The sequence below is a fragment of the Seriola lalandi genome, unplaced genomic scaffold, assembly GCF_002814215.2.
Source record: "Seriola lalandi dorsalis isolate HSWRI2012SDOR001 ecotype SW California unplaced genomic scaffold, Sedor1 jcf7180002054599, whole genome shotgun sequence".
NCBI classification, from domain to species: Eukaryota; Metazoa; Chordata; class Actinopteri; order Carangiformes; family Carangidae; genus Seriola; species Seriola lalandi.
Window position 1 is genome coordinate 57,785 of NW_019525152.1, and position 24,072 is coordinate 81,856.

The 24,072-nt window shown below is 38.8% G+C and overlaps 2 protein-coding genes across 6 annotated transcripts in view; both read left to right on the forward strand.

The window, feature by feature from the left end:
* Positions 1-6,963, forward strand: part of LOC111664682 (arg8-vasotocin receptor-like) — an 8,588-nt gene extending 1,625 nt beyond the window's left edge. Inside the window, exon 2 of the mRNA XM_023419373.2 lies at positions 3,846-6,963. Within this exon, the coding sequence (XP_023275141.1) occupies positions 3,846-4,132 (287 nt within the window). The 3' untranslated portion in view covers positions 4,133-6,963. The remainder of the gene's footprint in view (positions 1-3,845) is intronic.
* A 10,685-nt stretch (positions 6,964-17,648) lies between these two features.
* On the forward strand, positions 17,649-23,865 carry LOC111664693 (acyl-coenzyme A thioesterase 1-like). Of its 5 annotated transcripts, none has more exons than XM_023419392.2 (11): positions 17,649-17,692; positions 19,597-19,802; positions 20,458-20,557; positions 20,652-20,836; positions 20,969-21,132; positions 21,726-21,845; positions 22,005-22,087; positions 22,173-22,266; positions 22,372-22,452; positions 22,825-22,966; positions 23,248-23,865. In XM_023419392.2, the coding sequence occupies exons 2-11, from the start codon at positions 19,610-19,612 to the stop codon at positions 23,370-23,372; spliced, it is 1,287 nt and encodes a 428-aa protein (XP_023275160.1). In that variant the 5' UTR covers positions 17,649-17,692; positions 19,597-19,609; the 3' UTR covers positions 23,373-23,865. The 5 variants fall into 5 exon arrangements, with proteins under 5 accessions (XP_023275160.1, XP_023275158.1, XP_023275156.1 ...); XM_023419390.2 differs by lacking the exon at positions 17,649-17,692 and adding an exon at positions 18,901-19,019; XM_023419388.2 differs by lacking the exon at positions 17,649-17,692 and adding an exon at positions 18,922-19,362.
* The last annotated feature ends 207 nt before the right edge of the window (positions 23,866-24,072 follow it).

Here is a 24,072-nt window from a genome sequence, read left to right on the forward strand (position 1 = left end):
CCCCATCTTAACATTACGTTTATACATGATCTTTTTAATCTTAATTAGTTTTGATTAGGCTACTCAGTGACATTATTAACTGTTATTGTAATAAACAGCTGGGAAGTACTGACAGAAATTTAAATAAATTCATGCACATTTTCAGAGCGGTATGACCATGAAACAGGCTGCAGCTAACATTCACTAATTAGCACCAATTTGAACACAAAGTGCAGCTGAGGCTGATGGGATATCGTTAGTTCTGAAGGTACAAAATGCAGTTTCCATCTCAACTTTCCAAACTATTAAAAGATGAAAATCAGTGTTCATAAAAACAGATTCAGACAGTCAGGGTTTCATATGTCACAAACCTAAGGAGGGGCGGGGCTAAATAAACCTGAAACCTTGTCAGTACAGAGAGTGAGAGTTTGCATCAGCACAGCTGCTCACACCGGGTCAGACACCGCAAGTTACAAGCTAACAAACAACATGAACAAATAAAAGACGCTAACTATGCTAACTGTGTGCTGCGTGGTAAAAGGAAGAGTAGACGAGCTTCCAGACCAGTTTTGTTTTTTTACTTTTTATGTGGGAAAACCGTGTTAAACAAAATATTAATCATAGCATTTAGTATTTTTACATAAACTGGAGAGGAACTTTAATTAAAAAGCAGGTGAATAAGCGTGGACAATCAATCTGCAAAAGTGCATCACCTTAGTTGGACAATATTTGAATGTGTCACAACACTTACTGCCCAAGTTTGAGTTTTAATTAAAAGCCAAATATCTTACTAATTTATCTCTGGAATAATTTCCTCATGTGTCAAGGTGACTCTGAAAAGTGGAAATACTTTAAAACTGTCCACAGAATAAACATTTGACTTTTCATTAAACCCCAGGCGTGTGCAGTCAGTGTAGTGTGATTTCCATATGATGGAGGTGAGGATATAAATTTTACTTTCCAGCCTCAGAGTCTGTTGAAAACCTGCCGTGGTCAGACTGAAGCAGCTGTTCACCCACCTGAAGAATTTCATTTCAAAGGGAGCTTTGCTGATCCCTGATAGGCTGCGTGCTGCTTTCGGAATTTTTTATTTCTTTTCCGAACCTGACGGGAATACTTTTTCAGAGGAACATCGAGTTCTCGTCCTTGTTTGACATAAAGACGGTCAAAAATGCAGCAGCAGCAACAGCAGCTTTGATCCAAAAAATTGAAAAGTAATGGTCCACAGCATTCCTCTCTCTGTTTGCAGTTTCTCAGGGCGGAGCTCTGATCTTTAACCCACACGACCGTGACGATTCAAAAATTACAGCTGAGATGATTCAGCTAAACAGACAAGCATGTTGAATTTAGTCAACATCAGTTTAAAGTGTGCAGTTTTAAACCTTTGAGATGCTGAAGTTTAGATGTAAAGTCGAAAAGGTTTTGCTTTGGTGGCTAGGAGAAGAATCTGCAGTGTTGTTCAAAACTTTCTAAATCCAGGAGAGTCTCAGATAAAGAAAAGCTGAAAATAGTAAGTTAACAAAGTCAAAAAAAGTAACATGGGAATCAAACTGCAGCCCGCTCGGTCAGTGGTTCTCAAAGTGGCGTCCATGGAGCGTCCTTGAGGGGGGCTCCATAAGTACCACAGTGATATAGTGACATATATACACGTATATATGTTTTAGTAATGGGTTTAATAAAAAATAAAAAAGGAAAAATCTTATTGGACGGAGGACTCTGGGACAAAATCAAATCAAATCAGATCGGGGTCCTTCATGTGGAAAAGGTTGAGAACCAATAATCCACCACGACAATCTGCTCTGATGTGGACTTTGCCCGTCTTCATGCAACCTTCTGCCGCAGAGCCTTTCAGGCAGAAGGTAGTGTAGACAGAGAGCTCTCTGGCAGGAAGCCCAGGAGGAAAACTTCTCCCATGTGCGACGGCAGCCTGTTGTCTGCTGACGTGTCTGGGCTGAGCCTGAATCATGGTTTTGAAGTCACTGTGAACTTTTCTGTATTAAATCACAATCTTTCCTTAACCTTAACCCAGTGTTTTTGTTGCCTAAACCACAGACAGGAACTCAGGATGTGGTCTCAGGTCTCTGGTGTGACAGTCGCCCAACATCCAAACACAACCACTTCCTGGTGTCGCTGCTGCTGTTCATGAATGTCGCCTCATTCATTCAAAAAGTACACTGCATCTGCATGTTGAAAGGATTCTGACCAAGCTTCTGTGTGCGACGAGATGGGAGCGAGAATATATTGTGCTCAGTGACAGATGTTTCCACAGCTGGAGAACCGATCCGAGCCAATCAGAGCTTTGTAGGCAGGATTAATACAGTGACACTGGCTCATCCATGTGAAACAGGTGGAGGCGTGAAGCTTGGACACAGTGACTTCTCGAGGGGTTTTGGATGGTGAGCTGAAGATAAAAATGAAATGCTTGCTGTGACGAACGATTTAAAATTCATAGTTTCAGCGTCAAGACTTAATAGACTTGTGCAGCGTGTGAAATACTTCCTGATAATCAGGAGGTCCTGTGCAGCGGACGATGAAAAAGAAAAGAAATGCCTTATAAGCCTATAATCTAGTTCCATTTGCAGCAGAAAAATAAGAAATGCAATTAAAACGTAGCATGACTGCAAAATGGGGAGATATTTTTCCGTTTTCTGCCCGGACACGTTAACAGTTCTGCAAACCTGCCGCGCATCTGTAAAGCTCAACATCAGCATCAGACTTTTACCTGCAATTATACTTAAATCAATCCTGGACCAGAACCACCAGGCCCCACGCAGCACGACAAGACTCCTGACCCGACCGAGTAGAACGATCAAACCTGCTCCGAGCTGCTGCTGCTGCTGCTGCTGCTGGACAGAACTGGTGAAAGCTGTGTGGGCGCACGACAAGGAACTAAATGAATAGTAATAAAAAAATAGATAAATAATAAAAAACAGAGAGAAGGCAGAAACACTCTACGCAATTTCAGATTATTTCCACCTGTGTTTCAGACACACACACACACACACACAGAAACACACACCTCTCCACAACCTTGGATATCTTCATTAATCATCCTCTTGACACGACTCTGGGATTTAACCGTTAACCGACCTTGTGAGCTCATCACTGGGGAAAACTCAGTTCATACAGTGAGTTCATTTCTACAACAGCTGCACATGAATTCACATTAATGCGTTTGGAGGTTTAAGGACTATTGGATAAAGAAATATATAATTAGGATTTTCACTAGAGGAGCCACAGAGTTCAGGATATATGATTCCAGCTGCCTGTTCACGGTCGGATCCTCCCTGATGTGTTTCAATATTTAAATGTGAAAATACATTTTAAAAGTTTAGATAAAGATCACCTGAAACCCAGCAGCTCTTCAATGCTCAGTAGCAGGTGTGACGCTGCAGCCCTACAGCGAATACCAAGGTAAATTTTTACCAGCAGAAGGGACACAATCTGAAGTTCGCAGGACCGATGCGCAGGGTATTTCTGCTGCTGCTTTCATGCGTTTTGTGCGACTGTGTAATTATTGTGCCGTCAGATCAGCCGTTCTCAACGACTGCACCTGCTGACAGCACATCCAGTTCAGCAGCGATTTTTCAGGCCTAAAATTCTTACTAGATATTAGTGATAGCAGTAGTTTTATTTTTCCTTGTAAGGTTTGGTATTAGAGGCAGGGGTAGCTTGATAAGTCGACCCCGCCAGCAGCCACAGTGTCCGTCTGTCTGCAGCTTTTTTCTGAGTAAAATCCAAGCTGTGAATCCACTGATTTCTACGTAACACACGTAACAGGCTGCAGCACCGGAGAAAATAAACCCCCTCAGATCAGCTGCTAACACCTCAGAGTCACTGCCTCTCTCTCTCTGTTTCCCCTGCAGACTCTGAGAGCACCACCGTGACGCTCTCCGCCCTGCTGGCCAGCCTCAACAGCTGCTGCAACCCCTGGATCTACATGATCTTCAGCGGCCACCTCCTCTCGGACTTCGCCGGCAGCCTGCCGTGCTGCCGGCGGCTGAGGAACAAGTTCGGCCAACCCCAGGACTCGGACAGCAGCTTCCGCCGGACCACGCTGCTGTCCCGCCTGCAGGGGCCGCGCCTTTCCGATCCGTTCAGAGACCTGAACCACATCCCTAAAAACTGTCCGCAGGTCCCGTCTGCATCCTGACCGCCGGGCACACCGCCTTTATGTGTGTGCATCTGCTTGGCTAAGACGGCACGGGAAACATGAACTGGTTTAATCTGCTGGTTTCTAGCAGTGGAAGAAGGTGTGATCTCACCTGAGGGTGCGGTCACACCCACAGTTTCTCCTCTTTGGTCCGATCCGGAGTGGAAAAGTTTACTGCGTGGTTGTTTTTGATGTCGGGTCTGTTAAGGTTCACACTGCTGTTAGAAACAGAGTTTTAACAACTCTTCAGTCTGTCAGGTTAAACTTCAGCTGTTAGCATGGTGGTCTTGTCTGTGCTCTTTGCTGTAATTAAATGTCAAAACATATGAAAAATGGCTGATTATGAGCATCTGCTGACTCTCATATGTCAACATACATACATGTCTTTAAGGGGGTTGTTTCCTGTAGATATTAAGATTACAGTCTGACTCCTAGAAGAGGAAACAGACCATCAGCTGTTCGAGTGGCGGCGCTCCACAAACCGGGGCTACAGGAGTAAATAAAAACTTTACAGTGAGAATAAACTCTCCCATATCTGGTCTGAATGCACCAAAATGTGATGTTGTGTACGAACTACAGTAAGCATGCCTGTGGAAAAACATTTAATGAACAATTCTGTGTATGTGCTTGGAGATGTGTTATGATTTTTAATGTGTGAGGCAAGTTTACAAAGTTAACGTTTAAGAGATTTAAAGGATGTTACTTTACTGTAATCTCATTCATCTGCAAACCCCATGTGTTGTTCATCCTGCCACTGCTTCCAACTGAAAACATAACGCTAAAAAACTTCACAAATATGTAGTTTCACTTTTCCAAAAAAAAAAAAAAGGCTCAGTAAAGCTGGTCACTGTAGTTTTTAACAAACAGTAGGAAACAGAGGTAGAAATAGAGTTGGGGACTATTTTCTGTGGCGGATTAATCCACATTTGGTGCTCGCGTGAGTATTTGTGGCATCAAAACGGTGTGTGTGTGTGTGTGTGTGTGTGTGTGTGTGTGTGTGTGTGTGTGTGTCTCGACTGAGTCAGAATAAACTACAGTGTGTGTGTTCGTGTTAATGAAGGAACATGTCACTGAGCTCTATGGCTCGGAGGAATAAGACACTTCAGGCTTTGGATACTTCAAACAATTAAGTGTTTTCACAGTAAGATAAATGTAGAATATCATCAGCTAAACTGTAAAGTTATTTTCTTGAAATAATCCCTTGTATTTTTTGACATAAGGTGATGAGTTATTCACTGTTGGAGCCATCGACATGAGTCCTCTAACTCCTGCTCTGGTGGTTTTAGCAGCACTTCAGTGTGATTCAGCAGGTGAAACACGCCTCAAATGAGCTGATGTAGGATGTAAAACTGCACCTGAGTAACCTCCCTTCATTATCTCTAAAGATGCCAGACAAACATCCGACGAAAACAATACTCTTAAACCTGCAATAACTAATTTTGTCGTCACCTTTCAGGCTGGTGTGGTGAACGTGTGAGCAAACAGCCGGTTATTTCCACATCCAGCTGCCACAGAGTGAGGTGATCGCTCGTGTGTGGCGTGGCGTTTGTGTCACCTGATGAATCTAAACCCAGTACTTCATCTCTTTTTTAGCTCTGTGTTTGGTCTCCACCAGCTCCTGAGGGAAATATCTGGCTCGTTATGAGAGCGGTGAGAGTGATTTGAATAATGTTTAACATAAAAACAATCCTCCCAAGATCGCAGCTCGTTTACTGTTGTTCATGTCCGTCGACCAGACCGGACCGGACCGGGTCTCTGCTTTACAGGACCGACCGTCACTAACTGATATTGTCTTATGTCAAACTATCCAAACACATTTCTTTACATTTGCAGCATCACACACACATACACATACATGTCACTCCACGTGTGAAAGGTACTAAAGGTACTCGGGTTATATAGCAGTTATTTTCAATATCAGTTTCTCTGCCAGTTAATTTTTCTCAATTGTTATTGATTAATTGTTTCATCTTAAAAAAAAATGTACATCAATCCAACACGTTCATTTTAGGTCCAAACGCCACAGAAATATTCTGTTTACTTTCATAAAATATGATGCATTATAACAGATTACACTGCAAAAAGTATGTTTTAGGAACACTTTGATCATATCAAATTTAAGTTTATAAATATATTATAAATATTACACTGTGTACTTTTACTTTTGATACTTAAAGTATGTTTTGCTGCTAATTCTTCTGTACCTTTGAGTAATATTTTTGATGTGGGACTTGTGTAATTGAGTATTTTTTATAATGCAGTACTGTTCATTTTACTTCTTCCAACATAGAGACAAAAGAAAAAACTGGAACATCAGAAATTTGTGTCATTTAAAAAAAAAAAAAAAAAAACACAACTTTAACAATTAAAGTCTTATCAGAATTGTTGCGGATTAATTTCCGGTCCATCCACCAGATTAATCACCTCTGAAAGGTGCGCGACCTCCTCAATATACCCTGTTAGATTTGAAACGAAGTAACTGAAGTAATTTGAAACTTAATTATTTTTACAGCCACACTAAAGTCATGTGAGCTCACTCAGTCACTTCCACTGTTAAATGGATGAGAGTGATGAAGATAACAAATGTAATGTACGTTAACGATGATTAAAACTGCACTGCGTTTTAATTTAGACTATATTACACACACACACACACACACACACACACACACACACTTGTACTGCTCTGCATTGGGGTCGGTGATAGATGTTGTTGTTGTTGGTGTAAAGACGTTTTATTAATGTAATGTATTCTGTCATCTGTATATTGTTGGATTATATATATTGCACATGTTGTAAAGAAAGATAAATGTTAATTCCTTGTATCCTCATATGACGTCTGACTATTTTCTTCTTCTCTCTGACTGCACAGAAACACGTCACACAGGTAACAGGAGGTTTACAAGTGACGTGACACAGCTGCTCTGACTTTTCCTCTAGCGCCAAATAATCAATTTGTCCTATATTTTGCTTTATGACTAAATACATGAAAAGGGCTGCAACTAAAGATTAGTTTCATTAACTATTAATCTGATTAATTAATCAATCGTTTACTTTATAAAATGTAAAATAAAAGAACGTTAATTAACTGTCATATATGATAAAGAAAATTAGCAAATATTTCTATTCTATATAAAAGTGTATAGACATTTTCTACTGTTTATTTCCCCAAATAACAATTTTTTAAAAACTTTTTTTACCTTCGGTCTTATAAGTTTTCTGATTCATTTTTTTGTGCGTTTATTAAGACACATATGAGACATGTTGTGGCAAGACAGGGAAACAATATAAAGGGCAAAGAGCAACAGTGCTGAACAACATGGTTGCAGTTTATCTGTTGCTAAAGTAGTTAGCTACAAAGCTAACTAATGCCATGGCTTGTCAGTGGAAGACAGCTGATGCTGTTATCGCATATCGTTCAGCTCATTCTCCCTAAATGACGTAATGTTAAATATATCCACGACTCGCTTCTCAGTTTAGTTATAGTCCGAGCGTCGGAAAGACATTTTGTTTTTACCGATTATATTTCACTGGTAGTTTGTCTTTAAGGTTTTAAAACTGTTTTCAGAATTAACGCTAACCCCCTTTAGCTAACGTCTGACCACCACGTTTCAAAGCAGCTGCTAGAACTGCTAATATTAGAGGCATCATTAGTCCAGTGGAAAAACACTAGAAATAAACGTGTGCATGTTTCAGTCACTGTATCAGTCTACTGCATCATTAAAGGGCTTTTAAAGACTGACGTGTACAGTGGTTGGAAAATGCTTTCCTGCTTGCATCATATAGATTAAAATAAACGAGTATTTGTAAATGGATAAACTCGACCAATGAAGACATTAAAATTAATCACGGTGACAGAATAAAAAATTAATTTAACCCAAAAACGATCTTATAATTAGTTTTTGTCTATAAAGAGGAACCTTTTCAATTATACTGAACGACAACAGTAACAACTTATCATTTTATATATATTTGTGTTATCGTTCAAGTTTACTTTTTACTCTTTCAGCACATCTCTCAATCAGAACTCATCAATAATCAAATGTTAAGGATGCTCATCGAAAAACTTTGTTTATATTTTGGTCGATATATCATTAGATTTTTTAACCCCCCCCCCCATAATACTGTTTCAATTACCTTTCACCACTACTCCTACACTTCCGCAGGATTTCCCCCTTTTTACTTACTCTGGAAAACATGAGTCATAGAGAAGAAACGTGTTTTTCCATCTGGATGCAAAACAGCAGCGAAAGGTGCAGGATGAGCCGCGGGTCTATGATTGCTCTCTCTCATCTCCGATTGAGGAGCTTGTCGACTTCTGACCGTCTGGCCTTGATTGATCTGAATTGAAGAGGGAAATAAGAAACGGTCAGAGCTGCAATCACAAACTAATATGCAGGAAAGAGCAGGGACACGAATTTCAATGTTATTGATGTCGTAAAAGCCGCTGTGATCGTCGGTTGGCGCCGTTATGCAACACATTTCATCGTGTGATTTTTGATTGAGTTCTTTACAGGAAAACTGAAACCCTGGAGGCTGAATTGAACCCAATGCTGAACCTGAGGGGCGCTGAAAAAAGCAGCTATAATTTCCTCTTTGAGCTAACTTGATTAGTTTTAAAGTGCCTCCCAGCCACAAATCTGAAGTTCAGCGGGTTCTCCGTGGCTTTGTTTGACCCTCTCACTGCAGGAGCACGTCACAACAAATATTCATTGATGTTTTAAGCCTGGTTTGGTCCAATATTTACTGGTGTTTTGAGCCTGGTTTGGGCCAATATTAAATATCTGGTTTGGGAGTATATTTACTGGTATTTTTGGGCCTAGTCTGGTCCAGTATTAACATTTGTTAGCCCTGGTTTAACCTACTATATAGTGGTGTCAGAGCTCTTGTTTTATGTGTGTTTAGTCTCTTTGGAGTGAGTGCAAACAGAAAAACACAGCTCACGTTGACGTACAGCAGATCGTGCGGGATGAGGACGCCGGAGGAAATCCAGGCAGGAAATCAGGTAACTCAGGAGTTGACGTCAAACAGCTAAGGGGGCAGAGAAACACAAAAAATGTTAATAAATAATTCAACCAGAGACCCCTGCTGTCCTTGACCTTTCCTCCAAACATGAATCAGCTCAGAAGGTCGAGCTGAACTCAAGGACAAATGTAAGGTACTTTAGTTTTTCCATTTGATACTTGATACTTCTACCTCTCTACATTTCATTCACTTTACATGAATGAAATGATGAATTAAACTACCAAACATTATGTAAACCAGAATTTTAATGTAAAATTCCATGATAGGGAGGATTAAATTGCAGTAATAATGATGTCATTATTATATTTATCTCGTTACTGTGGTTTGTAGGATTGAATTTGACAATTTTTTTTTTCAATATGGCCAAAATCATATTCAATAATCATATATATAGTTATGTAAAATAAATCTTGTAGCTTAAAAAACATACTATAATTCAAATGATCTATATCTCAACCATCTACAACAGGAAAATTCAACACTTTATACACATGAAAGCATTGATATATTAAAGTTTATCACTCACAGGTCATTTTACAGTGATATATGTTGTTATTTTAAGTACATTCATCAGTCAATACTTCAAATGCAGGACTTTTACTTGCAATAGAGTATTTTTACTCTGTGACATTACTACTTTTACTGAAGTAAAGGATCTGAATATTTCTTCCAACACTGCAAATATTTCACAAGAATTGTCTCTGTCATTAAATTCCCAGGTTTCAAATTGAAAATAATCAGAAGCAGTAATGCCAAACTTAATAAAATAATATTTTACAGCCTCATTTGCAGCTCTGTAAAGTTTTAATAGTCACTGTAAAGACAAATCAAACGGCTTCACTTTCTTACCGAGGACAGAGGAGAAAGTTAATACCACTCATAGTGAATGTGAAGCTATAGCTAACTTAGCTTAGCATAAACACTTGAAACAGCTAACCTGGTCTGTTCAAAAGGTAACTAAATCCACCTGTTAGCTCCTCTAAAGCTCACCTATAAACACATATCTCCTGTAAACATGACAAATGGCTGTATCGTCGAGTGGAGCGTCATGGGCCCCGAGTATTACCTGGCTGGGACCAGTTAATTCCTGGAGTTGCCGCCAAACTCTCGCAAATACCTAGGCCTAAATAATCATATTTTCAACAACGATAAGCTTTAACTTTGAAGGTATTTGTTCAAAACTCCTCCTGGTAACACAGATATTGTGAAAAACGTTGTTTTTTGTGTTTTTTTTTTTTTTTTGGAAGAACAAAGAAATCCGCTTAGAAATCAGAGGAAAAAAGACGCTTCAGAATTTGCCTGAGAATCATCACGTTTTCAAGTTTTCTACAGTATCACAGTAATTTAGTGACAGCTGTCCCTACATGCATTAACACACTGCAAACACGAACTGATAATAGATAATTCGGCATGATTTTTTAATTGTGCCAATTCGCCAAACTGTAAACAAATACTGGATTAAAACATGAGCTCAAGAGAGACCAGCAGCACTCACCTGTTGCTGAGCTCTTACCGGGCCCCGCTCACCTGGTGGCTTTACTTGTTTCAGTATATTGGTTCCCAAATTAGACCCATATGTTGGTGTCAGTATGTTTCCATCTACCAGGTTAGCAAAAACATTTAGGGCTTTTATTTTTTATTTATTTTATATATTTATTTATTTATCTTTAGGCTACATGACTTTACAGGAAATGCTGGAAGAAGTACTCAGATCTTTTACTTGAGTAGCAATACCTCAATAGAAACACTGTTAAAGTAAAAGTACTGCATTAGAAAATATAGCCTACTTAAAGTAGCAAAATAAAAATACTCATTATGCAGAATTGCCCATTTCAGAATATGTATTAGACTATATTATTTGATTATAGTATAAGCGTTCATGTGTACATCACTGTAATGTTGCAGCTACATTTTGAGCTAATTTAAACTGCTTTCTACTGCTAATTAACTTAATCAGAGGTAATATATCATAATTTATTATCTGAGGGAATTGTGCCCCAGGAAAATAAATCTTACTGAGAATTAGTACCAAATACAAATAATAATAAGGTCAGACTTTAATAACAATAAGTCACACCGACTGTTTCAGTGAGTGGATAGAGACATGATTGAAAAATAAAGTGATTTTTACTTAAATAATTAGAAATAATACATTTGTTTTTTTTTTTAAAAAAGGAAAGTGGACAATGCTAGACAATCTATGCAAAACACTAAACTTAGTCAGAACAGCAGCAGGTGGAAAATTATGAAGAGACATTATTAGTATTTTCTCCATCACTAAAAACACAGATAATCAATATAAAAATTGTCCTGGTTTAGTATCAGCAAAGCCATTAATGTATCATTTGTAGGAATTGGTCTAAAACCTTTGAACCCACTGATGTAATTTAAACCCCGACTACTGTGACTGAATGAAGCTGCCAGAGTTTTCTACAACCTGCGGTCTGCTTTACTATAGAATCAATCACTTTGTCCACAGGGACTTGTTTTATCAGAGAGCTGAATGCAGGAAATCAGGAAAAAGGAAGTGCATTGTTAAAGACAGGAAGCGCAGATGAATGTGGCAAAAGCGAAGCCAGTGTCTTTAAATCGAGGCAGCTTTCATCATGAACGACCTCGGGCGGAGTCCCATCCTTTGCCAAGGGCTTAAGTGGTCTCTATCTCTCTCCTTATATCACTCCGTCTCCCTTTCCCCTTATTTGCATCCACTCAGTCTGTCCATCTCCGTAAAACCCTTTCATTATTCCTCTCTGGCCTTTAGAAAACCTGTACATTTTCTTCTTCTTCTTCTTCTTCCTCTAATAGAGAACCAAAGTGAAACAGGAATTTCCAGGTTCAAGTTGTAAGAAAACCTCATTCAGAAAATCCCACTGATGTTTATTAACGTAGTCCATAAAATATAAAATAATAAAGATAAATGCTCGTCACAAGTTACAAACTAAAATAATATATGAGCCAAATATGTAAATTAACATTTTCTCATCGGATTTTGACAAAAGCTGCTTTCGACTCTAATACTTTTCTTTTTTGCTTCTGTCTTTCTTTTCTATTTTGAAGATGAACTTTTTTTGTTACTGCAGGAGTGAACCAGGGCTTGAATATAGAAACTAAAATTGTTTATTCAGTCAGAAGTAATAATTTACTTTAAATGCTTCAGGTTTTCTGTGGGCCCGTCCTCATGTTGGGGTTCTGGGTACTTGTACTGTACCTGGTACAGACCGATAAAATAAAGTGCAAAAACAGTGTTAAAAATTCCTTTAAAGCTGCTCCTGGATCTGAACCAAAACCCAACCACCTGTTCCCTGGATCACGGTCTTCATCTTTCCAACAAATGACACTGAAATCTGTTTTTCTCTGACAACAGATGGAACTCCCTAAACCCTACAGGCACAAATCCTTCAGGCAAACACCCTCCAAATGTCACGTATGTGCAAATCGAGCACTTCCACTGTTTATGTGTCAGGAGTTTAGTGGTTTCCCCTCAGGCCCAGGGGACAAAACAGGTCGACAACAGAAAGATTTATCCAACGTTCAGTGTAGATCTGTGAATCTAAAAACACTGTCAGATAAATGTAAAAAAAAAAAATGACAGCATCTTTCTTTAAAGGAGGAGTAGGACATTGTGGTGGTGAATAAATTTACTTTACTTATAAAAGTGTGAGGTGTGCATGTACTTTACTTGCATATTTCCATTTTGTGATACTTTATTTTTTGACTTATAATGAAAATATTGAAGTTTTTACTTTACTACATGTTTTAAAGACAAAATACATTATAAACTCATAAAATATGATGCATTTTACACTTTAATTCTCTAATAATAATAATGATAGATATCCAATAAATATATTACCCCACTTAATTAAATACTTTTCACTGATGATATTTTTGCTGATAATTGAGTTGGTTATCTCTGTCCGTGTGTAGTTTGATTATAGATCAGCTCTAGCTTCTATATTAATACTGTGAAAGTATCAAAGCCTCAGTCCACAGAGAAATGCACACAGCCTGTATTCAGAAACTGAGCCTTAAAACCAGCCGTCAGGACTTCCTGTGACTTTGTGATGTCACAACGAAGCAGTCATCGCTCTCAGCCATGCCCCAAGCCCCGCCCACCTGGATCCACCATCCAAACTTTGCAGGATTTGGTTTCTCTGAGTGTTTTTACCTGAAATCTGCTGTATTTTTATTGGATCACTCAGAAAACAGTCAGCCAATCCGGGGAGAGGCTCAGAGCCTCCTCTCTTCTGATTGGCTCACCGACCTGTTGTTACTAGAGCTCCAGAGAGAAGCCTGAGAGAGGAGATGGTTTATATCTTCTTATGGATCAACACTTCGAATAAAAGACAGGAAAATATGAAACCTCAAAAAAGAAATAGGAAAAATTTAAATGGAAATACTATGGAAATGGAAATGATAAAAACACTGACTTTCAATCTCTGCCATCTCTGCGCCCTCAGCCTGTATCCTCTTCCCTTTAAAAAGCAATTTTGTGCACATCAGTAATAATTACAAGTCAGATGTTCAACTGAAAACATGCCCCAGGGACGTGTACAGTTACATAAAGTGAGATATATGAGAAGGTATACACTTAAAGTTTATTGCTGAAGAAATTAAAAATGCCTAGAAGAATTAAAGAAGGCGCAGATAAGAGGGAGACTGTTTTCTGTTTGACATCTGGAGACGTTCTGATGAGTGTGTTTTGAGGCGTCTTGCGTGTCACTGTGAGTTTACATGACGAGGGTCTTGTAAAGCATAACTGGCAGGAGGATAATCAGAACCAGCGTCAGGAGGGCAGGAGTCCTGTTACATCACAGAGACAAACACTGAACCTTAACATCAGAGATTTAACTTTTAGCATTTGACTGAAAAAGCTGGTTGATGCCGTCACTGGATACTTCTGTGCCTCCGTTAGTTTCTCCACAAGCTTCATCTGAAAACATTCCAGGATATTAAAAGGCACTCGAGTGTTTCCATTAAAGTGTTTTCTTTGCCCGGGTGGTGAAGCCTCTGAAATAGCACGCAGCTTAACACGGGACACAAAAACACTGTAACCCAGGATACAGAGATAATAAAAACATAAACATACACGCTGACGTAGATCTGAATCCACACAGCAGCATGCTTCAGTTTTTAGATGATAAAAATAAACAAAAAACATAATATATCATCTCACAAGATTACTTTAAAGAACAAGATCTGATGTTTTAAAAATAGTTTTTCATTCATTTCACAACTTGGAAACTGCAGAGTGATGGAAATTAAGTACATTTGAGTTTTTAGTCTTTAGGTTCTGGTGCACCAATTAATAATGCCTGTCCTCGTAGATGTAATTGAGCTGTATAAAAATAATAAAAGGGGAATCACTGACAGAACCATACGCAATTTTTAATGACACTCCAAATGTCAGCCTCATATCAGTATCAGCCAGTGGAAAATCCAGACCAGATACGCCGATAAATGGCAATCAGGTTCTCATTTATAACAGCCTGCGATCTGAACCTTATCTGACAGTAACTACAAACAGTCCAGTGGAAAGATGCCCACATAATCTGATCAGACCAAAGTGATCTGAGCCGGCCGCATCCTGTGTGGGAGCTAAAAGGGCCGTTCTGCAGCTTCATTTCGGCTTTCCATCATCAAAGGTTCAAGTTTTTAAAGGTTCAGATCAGTGATTCTCAGCCCACGTCTCCTGCAGTCCCCAGAGGCTGAATGTAAATGTTGTGGAGTTATTAGATAACCGATAAATTGTATAATAGCTCATCAAGGTTACAGGTAGGGAGGACTCAGCAGACAGGTGAACAGACAGTGGGCCGGGAAGCTCAGGTTATTGCAAATGACAAACAGGTGAGCAGATGGACATGGGGACAGCCAGGAAGAGAGATTGGGGACATCTGGTGGGCAGGTGGAGGATGACAGGACTGGGGAAATGAGAAAGTGCAGGACCTGGAACTGGGAGGCAGATTGTGACAAATCTTATATAAACTAGTTGCTAAACATTTGAAATTAGCTAAAAAAGAATAATGGTTAAATGATTGAAATAGCTTGTAACCTAATGGATAAATTGTTAATGTAATGGATAAATGGTGGAATAGTTTAAAGCATGGCTAACCGTTAACGTTACGCTAACTAAATGAAACCTTAAAAAATGGATGAATAGGTGAAATCGTAGTTATGCATAAAAGCTTGAAGCATCCAGCTTAATCCAAGTGATAAGTGACTGTAAACATAACCAAACATAAACACTGACAGTTCATCTATGAATAAAATATAGGCTGGTAACAATATCCACTTTATCGTTAAATCATATCCAGTTTAAAAACGCAGAGAACCACCGGTGTAGATGTCAAATAAACACATAAACATCACTATATAAACTCAGAAAATGTCATGAACACCACACAGCTGCTCCACAACTCCAACACTTTTTGCTTTATTTGAGGAATTGTCTTTACTTTAGTTTCCCTGTCAAATTTATTTATGCATTACAAATATCTTGATATGAAGTATGAGAAGTTTAAGACAACATGTTCCCTTCAAGTAATCTGACGCTGAACCTTTCAGAAGAGTTAACATACAGGTCATAGGTAGAAATAACTGCACAAAAATATGCAGGTGCACGATATTTAATCATCATAATGGGTTTTCCATAAGAGTCGGTGTTCAGTGTGAGACTGCGGCTAACAGAAATAAAAAGAGAGGGATGCTGCTTGTTCTTACACTAAACACAAGAACGCAGATATATGTTGGTGTTTCAAGGTATCTGCGGCCATCTTTATAACACCCTATCAGATGGAAGTGTTACATAAAATTCAGTGAGAAATCAGCTGAAACTGGAGACATGTCATCATGTGGCGCGTAGCTGAGGGGTTCAAAAGATAAATACCAGTAATAACGTGGATTCATGAGCAAGGAGCACAAATAAAACGCAGTACAATGTTGGATTTCAAGGTACTTTATAAGCAGGAGCAGAGAAACTAATATGAAAAGCAATATACACTGTAGGTACACCTGGGAGTAATATAGAAAAGATACAATAAGACAAGATAAAATTGCACCATTAGACCAAGGGAAACAGCATCAACATGCGAGGAGTCGATAAATATTAACGACTAGGGACAAAGGAAGTTTTAATTTGGAACTATTTTTCTACCAAAAGCTTCAAAAAGGTGAAAACAGTTGACACAGGTCTGTGGTTTGTTATTTTCACAGCAGCACAGGGGGAAAGTGTTTGACTTTATTCATCAAAATGCTGTGAAGAATAAAAGAATGACGTGTATTACACCGACCTCTAGTGGTTAAATTGTGCAACTGCAGCACTTAAGGATCACATAACATACTGCATGGTAAAACATCTGGACCCAGAGGTGCAGTATAGTACTATAAACTTGCACTCACTATATATCTGAAGAAAAACATACTAATAATAATACAACTAATAATGATGATAATAATACTAATAATAAAACAGTGATGCAATAAAGGCTGTGGTGTTTCTATTATTTTGTCCACGGCATTTAAATCAGTGAAATTAGGCTGTGGAGAACAAGGGAGTAACATTTAGGTATTTCTGAGGAAAGAAATAAATTAAAATTAAATCTTTTTTGTAAACAGCTGCTGGGTTACAAAATTTGGTTTGGAAAAAGTGTTTTTCTCTTGAGGACTTTGCCCATGAACCTCTGCCCCAGTTCCAATGTCCACAGTTTTTGTTAAACTTTATTAACAAAGCAATATGTAGATATAATATACGCACAAACAATATTGATTGTATATATGTATATATAGGCGAGTGTATATAGGAAAATATAGTTTTTTAAGATAATAAAACAAAAAGCAGTGGTGGAATGTAACAAAGTACATTTACTCAAGTATTATACTTAAGTACTTTTACTTCAGAGGAGTATTTTCATTTCCTGCTGTTTTATACTCCACTACATTAATTTCAAGCCTTAAACTACTTAATATTTTTGCAGATTCAGGTTATTGCGCCAAAAGCAGCCAACTGATAAATTATGATGTATTACTTCATATATAAAGTGGTGATGCTCACACATTAGTGCATTACAATCCAATGATATAATATATATCAATCTGAACTGGACCATCCTGCACAATGAGTACTTCAATCTTTTTTGAAACTCCTGCACTCAAACCTGTGATTTCTTTTTTGCTTTTGTTTTTCTACATCGTGGTATTACCTATTTTAATATATGTGCGTACTAAGAAATTTAAACATTAGTTCATCTCATTTCCTCCAAAACAAAGAAAAATGTCTTCATCCTGTAGTTGGATAATTTGCTCCATCTTCCTCCTTATGAAATGTTCAACGTCACCCTGAGTCCTGGACTCTGACAGACTTTATCTGATGTCACCTGCGGGATTATCAAAGCACAACAGTGTGGGTTCAACGTGATGTAGGAGAGGTGTCTGGGAAATCCTCCAAGACGTTGCAGAGAGGGAGTAAAGTCCACCGCTCGGCTCACGTGCACTTAAAGATTTCAGCTCTGAGCCCTCGGACTGGTCAAGTCAAACTCTGTGAGTCCTTTGGTGAAATTATTTTCATAATAATTATTTTCTCTTTTCACTGACAACAGAAAACTGTATTTGTATGTAAACAGTTGATTAAATGTGTATTTTTCTCACTGTTGTGAGAAACCAGTCCAAAACATGTGAATATAAATTTGTGTCCTTTATTCTTTAACCAGCACAGATATTTCTGCAGTTAGCTCCTGGACTGAGGCCACGTGACATAAATCAATAATTATGAATTAACCAGAACTTTTTACAGTATTTTGTACATTGTATACCTTTTTATATAAACCTGACGTTGTTCAAATCTTTTAAAATAGGCTGAAAACTTAAATACTAAACCCGTTAATAATGGCAACAGCATTGACTACCGCACCATATTTACCAATATGAATATGAAATGGCAGAAATAAAATTCTGTTGCAGTCATTATTCAATTATTATATTTTCATTTATTACATTATATTCAGAAATGTAATTTTTTATTATTTGAAATTCTGAATGATTTACAGGTATATTTTTATATAAAGTACCTCAATGTACTTTCCATCACTGGATTTTGAATGATGTATAGTTTTACTTATAAAAGAGCAGTTTTACCTTGTAGTACTGACACTTTTACAGTGACCGACTGGCAGTGCTGGAAAGTGAGCTACACTTACTCAAGTACTGTACTTGTTGAAGTACTTGTACTTTACTTGTACTTCCATTTTGTGTTATTTAAAATTTCTTCTTCACTACTGAGGTAACCATTGTATTTTTTATTCTAACTTTTGTTTTAATATTACTCACAGATTCAGATTAATAATATAAAAGATAATCTGCAAATTAATTAAATGAATAAAATAATGAAATCCACAAACTACCCAGGTGAATATAAAGTTAAATGCAGCCTCATGTTTAACAGCTGCAACATTAAAGTGAAAGAAAACAAAAAAAATTTGAATCAAATAATAAAATACAATACATTATTCTGTATTTGTAGTTTATTGTGATTATTATTAGTATTGTGAATGTAAAATTTTGAATGTTTTACTTTTACTTGTAATTTGTATTTCTACACTGCTGTATTGGTACTTTTACTTAAGTAAGAGATGTGAGTACTTCTTCCATCACTGGTAATAAATAATACTCTTTACTTTTCACACTTTACCTTCCTCCTCCTCCACTTGGGGTCTGGTGACGTTCCAACCTAGGTGGTATGAGCAGAGCCTCGTGACCGCGCATTACACGCCCCCGTCCACAGGGAAACAAACCGCCGAGGTTTCCGATGTCACTGAGACCCGTACTGAAGTTTCTCTGAGCTGACTTCAAGAAGCGACTCGGTCTTAATGTATGTTCAGACTTTTTAAATAAGTTTTTAGTAGTTTTTTTACTTGCTCGAAAGCTAAAAACGCGTATAATTCAATGTGGGCCGTGAACGCAGCGCGACCTCAGGCGACTTGACGTCGTTTTCTGCTCATTTGAGGACCGACTGTGGTAAGACGAACAATAACTAACCGAGTTATGTTTGTGCTGCTGTCCCGCTGCTGTGTGAGGGTAACCCGGATTAAAGCTGGCAGCTGTGCGCTCCAAGGAGGGATATCCCGGGCTAAGATAGCAAGAGCTAATTCCCCGGGGCCTCTCGAGCTTCCCAATCCTATAAACCTGCACACAGTTTTCAGGTACTTTGGCAGGTAGGCTGGTTTAGTATCTTGGAGACCTTCTCTCTCTGCACGTGACGCCGGACTGGGTCCAGGGTGTTGAGACCAGGACTCTGTGTGGGTCAGGCCACCTGTTGCAGTACTCCTGGTTCTTCTTTATGACTGCACGTGGTGAAAACATCCAGGACGGTCCTCTCCTGAGTTACTGATTCAACAAACTGTCAATGTACATGTGTGTGTTGTGTGTGTGTGTGTGTCTCTCCACAGGAAATCATCAACCATGTCCCAGACTGTCCCTCCAATTCTCTCCGTTGTCCCCACCCGGGCTGTGGTGGATGAGACGTTCAAGGTGCTGGTGGAGAATCTACCTCCAGCATCTCCAGTAACAATCCGCTCCCTCCACCACTCTGAGGACCAGGACTACTGGGAGGCTTACGGGTTCTACATCAGTGATCACAGAGGAACAGTGTCTGGTGGGTTTCCGGTCCTCCTGAATCAGTGAGACTGTATCTGTAGCACTTTTCACACAGGTTAACAGAGCTTTACAGAGACGAGTACAAATGAAAACAGTAAAATAATGCAAAGAGTAATGCACACGATTAATAATAAAAATGTTGAAAAAGTGACATTAAAACCAACAAAATACATTTAAAAAAATGAAATAAAATAGAGAATATACACAAAATAAGACAATGTAAAATAAAATTTATGAGAGGAAACAATCTAAAAAACATGATTGTGTCAAAATGATTTTTAAACCTTCTGCAAGTTTTCAAAAAGCAATGAGACACTACGCAGCAAATTTATTTAAATATATGCTGTGAACCAAATGTAGAGAATAACTTTCCCATGAATAGTTATAATAGAATAAATCCCAATAAAAGATTTGAGTAAATTATTTAAAATTGACCTTTTATGTATTTATTGACACCATTCAGTCACTTAATACATAGACTGTTGTTTTTGTTTTTTTTCTGTCTATATTGTTTATATTATCTGAATTATGTGAGGACTGAATAAAAACTACTAAACTAAAAAACAAACCAAACTACAGATGTTGACGCCTTAAATCTACCGTTGAGAAGTGGTCATAGCTTCGACTCGACTTCTGTTTTCTTGCTTCTGCAGTTTCGGAGGATTTGAGTTTCGGGGGCACGTACACGGGAAAAGAGCCCATGGGTTTGCTGTGGAGCATGCGTCCCGTCCCAGGCAGCCGCAGAGGCCTCAGGTAGTGTAACCTGCAGCTTCACAAAAAAATAAAAATAAAAAATCAGAGACCATGTCGACTTGAGGTGACCGACGTCCTGATCTCCACTCGTCAGGTTAAGAAAGATGAACGTGTGCACGCCCATGCTGGTCGACATCTCGGTCTACAGCGGACACGAGGGCTTCGGGGATCGGGCTCCTCTGGCCTCGGCGCTCACAGAGAGATGGTACATGGCTCCGGGGGTCAAGAGGATCGAAATCAAAGAGAAGGGAGTGCGCGGGACCCTGTTTATACCTCCAGGTAGAGCTGCAGCACCTGTGTTGATCTTTAGAGAGACACTGATTTAGTACTTTTACTTTTTAAAATGTGTGTGAAGGATCTGAGTTCTTCCTCCACCTCTGCTCCTGTGATGACGAATGATCCTCCCCTCAGGTCCAGGACCCTTCCCCGGCCTGTTGGACATGTGGGGAGGGGGTGGGGGTCTGCTGGAGTATCGCTCTGCCTTGCTGGCGTCTCGGAGTTACGCAGCTCTGGCGCTGGAGTATTTCTCTGCTGGCGAGCTGGAGTCGGTAGAGCTACAGTTAAAATACTTTGAGGTTTGTGTTGTGTTTAATTATGTCTAGGTTGTTTAATTATTCTAATGTGATTCTGAATGTGGGAACAAACTCTGACACTATATTTACTTTGTCTCCTGCAGCCGCACATTGGTTGTTATCCTGTTGTCAGCAGGTTTTAAATTCACATTTAGTTGATAAAAATACAGAAACAAGAAATTTCAAGACGTTATTTTGGGCTTTATTGTGACATTTTTAACTATTTTCCACATGATTATTTGATTTATTGAGTTAATAATAAGCAGATTAATCAGTAAGGCTGCAATTAATGATTATTTTCTTCAATTTATCTGCCTTTTTTTGGTTTAGTTTATAAAATGTCAACAAAAAAACAAACTAAAAAACATTTCTCTGTGGACTGAGGCTTTGATACTTTCAGTATTAATATAGAACCTAGACCTGATCTATAATCACACTACACATGGACAGAGACCTTTAGACTAGATGGGACCTTTAACAAAACTTGGATAAAGATTCCTCACATTCTCACTTGTGTCAAACTTCCTGTTTCTCACTAAGATGTTGAGGAGGAACTTTCAAACAGCTCGCACTAATTTTCATCCACCTCTGCACAGACGGCGTTTAACATCCTCAGGGATCATCCTCAAGTGATGCCAGACAGAGTTGGACTTTTTGGTCTTTCCTTGGGCTCGCTGGTGTCCCTGTACTTGGCGACTGCGAGCACTGCTATCAAAGTGAGTATGAGAAGCAAAATATCTCGGAGCTGCTTTTTCTTTAGCTTTGAATAAATGCCTTGGAGAGCTGAGAGTCAGCAGGTTTTTCCCACTTTTTAATTTCCGGCCCGATTATTGAGAATCGCTGCTTCATGACGTTTTCATTGTGTCGCGTTCCAGCCTCGTTGTTGCGTTTGCATCAGCGGCAACCACTCGTACCCACGTGGGAAGCCCCTCAGTGGAATCTACGAGGAGCTGAGCAGGTAGGTGTTGTGTTTGTCAGCGACGTGAACGCGGTACGTAAAGTTTTACAGCTGGAGTGACGCAAACTGTGACGTGTGATCGCAGGAATTCTCACAAGGTGCGTGTGGATGAGAACAACCATATGATTTGGCGAGACATGGGTCTGGCAATTATGAGTAACCCCTTAAATAACATGGACGTGAGTACATGCTGCACTAACAACACACAACGATTAGACTATATGTTATACAGTACGCTCTAGTCAACTGTTTTGAACACGTTTTAAAGTTCTTCCTTGTGCTAGATTGGGAAAATAAACTGTCCATTGTTGCTGGTCAACGGTCTTGATGATCAGAACTGGCCTGCGGTGGAGTCAGCTGAGGACGTGAGTACAAGCACACACCTGATAATGTTTAGATGCAAGAGCAGTTCATTATTCATAAACCTGATGTGTTATTTACAATTAAATCCATGTATGTAGAAACCAGAATCGCCACCTCGCGGTTGTATCCCTCTGCCAACCGTTTCATCATTGAATAATGGCCAGAAATATTTTTGCAGAACATTATGATGTCACAGTTAAGTTGACCTTTTGGGTATAAAATGTTATCACTTAATTTTATCCTCAGACATTTGAGTTGAACTGTGTTCTAATTAGTTATGGCCAAAAAACACGATTTGTGAGGTCACAGTGTGCCAGAAATGATGAAAGTGGGTGTTCCCAATATATTATATAATATATACTTTTCACCCTCAGATTGCTCGGCTGATGCGTGCCGCAGGTAAGGAACACCTGCTGACCAGATTGACGTACCCTGATGCTGGACACCTGATTGAGCCGCCCTTCTCACCTCACTTCAGAGCAACTAACTTTATAGAAACTATCCAAAAACAAAAAGGTGAGTTTTACCAGGTGACACAAGAATGCAGAAACTTTTGTTGTTTGTCGTTAGCCTCAAGTGGTCACTAGAGGAACTGCAGCTTTTGTCACTCAGAGGTTGATGCTTGGTTTTACTGAGGGGTAAAACTATGTAAAAAAATATACTCTCATCGCTGGTGTCACTTTATTTTTCGCTACATTTCTGCTAAAATCCTACAGATTAATTTTAGGTTTTGATACTTGGTAATTACAGCTTCACTGTGTTGTGGAATAATCTATCAAATATAATGTGTGTTGCAGTGGTAATGCTTTGGGGAGGACAAACCAAACCTCACTCGGACGCTCAGGAAGACTCCTGGAGGCAGATTCAGAGTTTCCTGCAGCTGCACATGTACAACAGCCCGACTCCCAGGGCCAAGTTGTGAATGACTTCATGAGCACAGACTGCTGGGACACGCAGCGCTGTGTGACGAGGTCATGACAAACTACCTCAACCTCACTACAGAGTATACACACTGTGTATACATATGTGCCTGTTTTAACTGTGTGCATTTGTTCCGATGACTAGAATTCACTAAACAAATCATGTCTTTGTTATTGTAAAATTGTGCCTCTATATATGTTAATGTAAGTTGTTGATGTCTAGAGAACATATCAGAATATATTGGATGTTAACACCTCGTTAAACTCTTTTTCGGGTTATAACAAGATATTTAATAGAAGAAAATACTTTGACATATTTTTATTACTAGATAACAAATTATTATTTTTTAATTACAAGGTGTTCATGTTGTGATTATTTTCTCGTCTCTCGTGGATAATAGGGAAAAATATTTTGTAAAAGTAAGAAGTTTCATGAAAGAAACATTAAGTTTTTGTCATGGTGGCAACAATAAATTTGTTTTCTGTGGGTTAAAAGTTTTTTGTAACTCGTCCTCATCTGTCTCAGCCTCATCTATTAGCAACATAGATCATTGAGCTAACGATAAGATTAGGTAACTTCTCACCCGCAGTCAGCCATTTTCTCATGTTTCAAAAGTTTGTGATGTATTTTCCACAAAACAGGAATTTATTTAAAGGAAATATATGTGGAGCAACAGACTGTAACACAGCTAGCTATCAAAT

What these genes read in the sequence shown, in the direction of transcription:
- LOC111664693 (XM_023419388.2), top strand. Translation starts at nt 19,193, where the DNA reads ATGTTTGTGCTGCTGTCCCGCTGCTGTGTGAGGGTAACCCGGATTAAA. An exon ending in GTTTTCAGGTACTTTGGCAG is followed by an intron (nt 19,363 to 19,596) that starts GTAGGCTGGTTT and finishes GTCTCTCCACAG; the next exon opens with GAAATCATCAACCATGTCCC. An exon ending in ACCCCTTAAATAACATGGAC is followed by an intron (nt 22,267 to 22,371) that starts GTGAGTACATGC and finishes TCCTTGTGCTAG; the next exon opens with ATTGGGAAAATAAACTGTCC.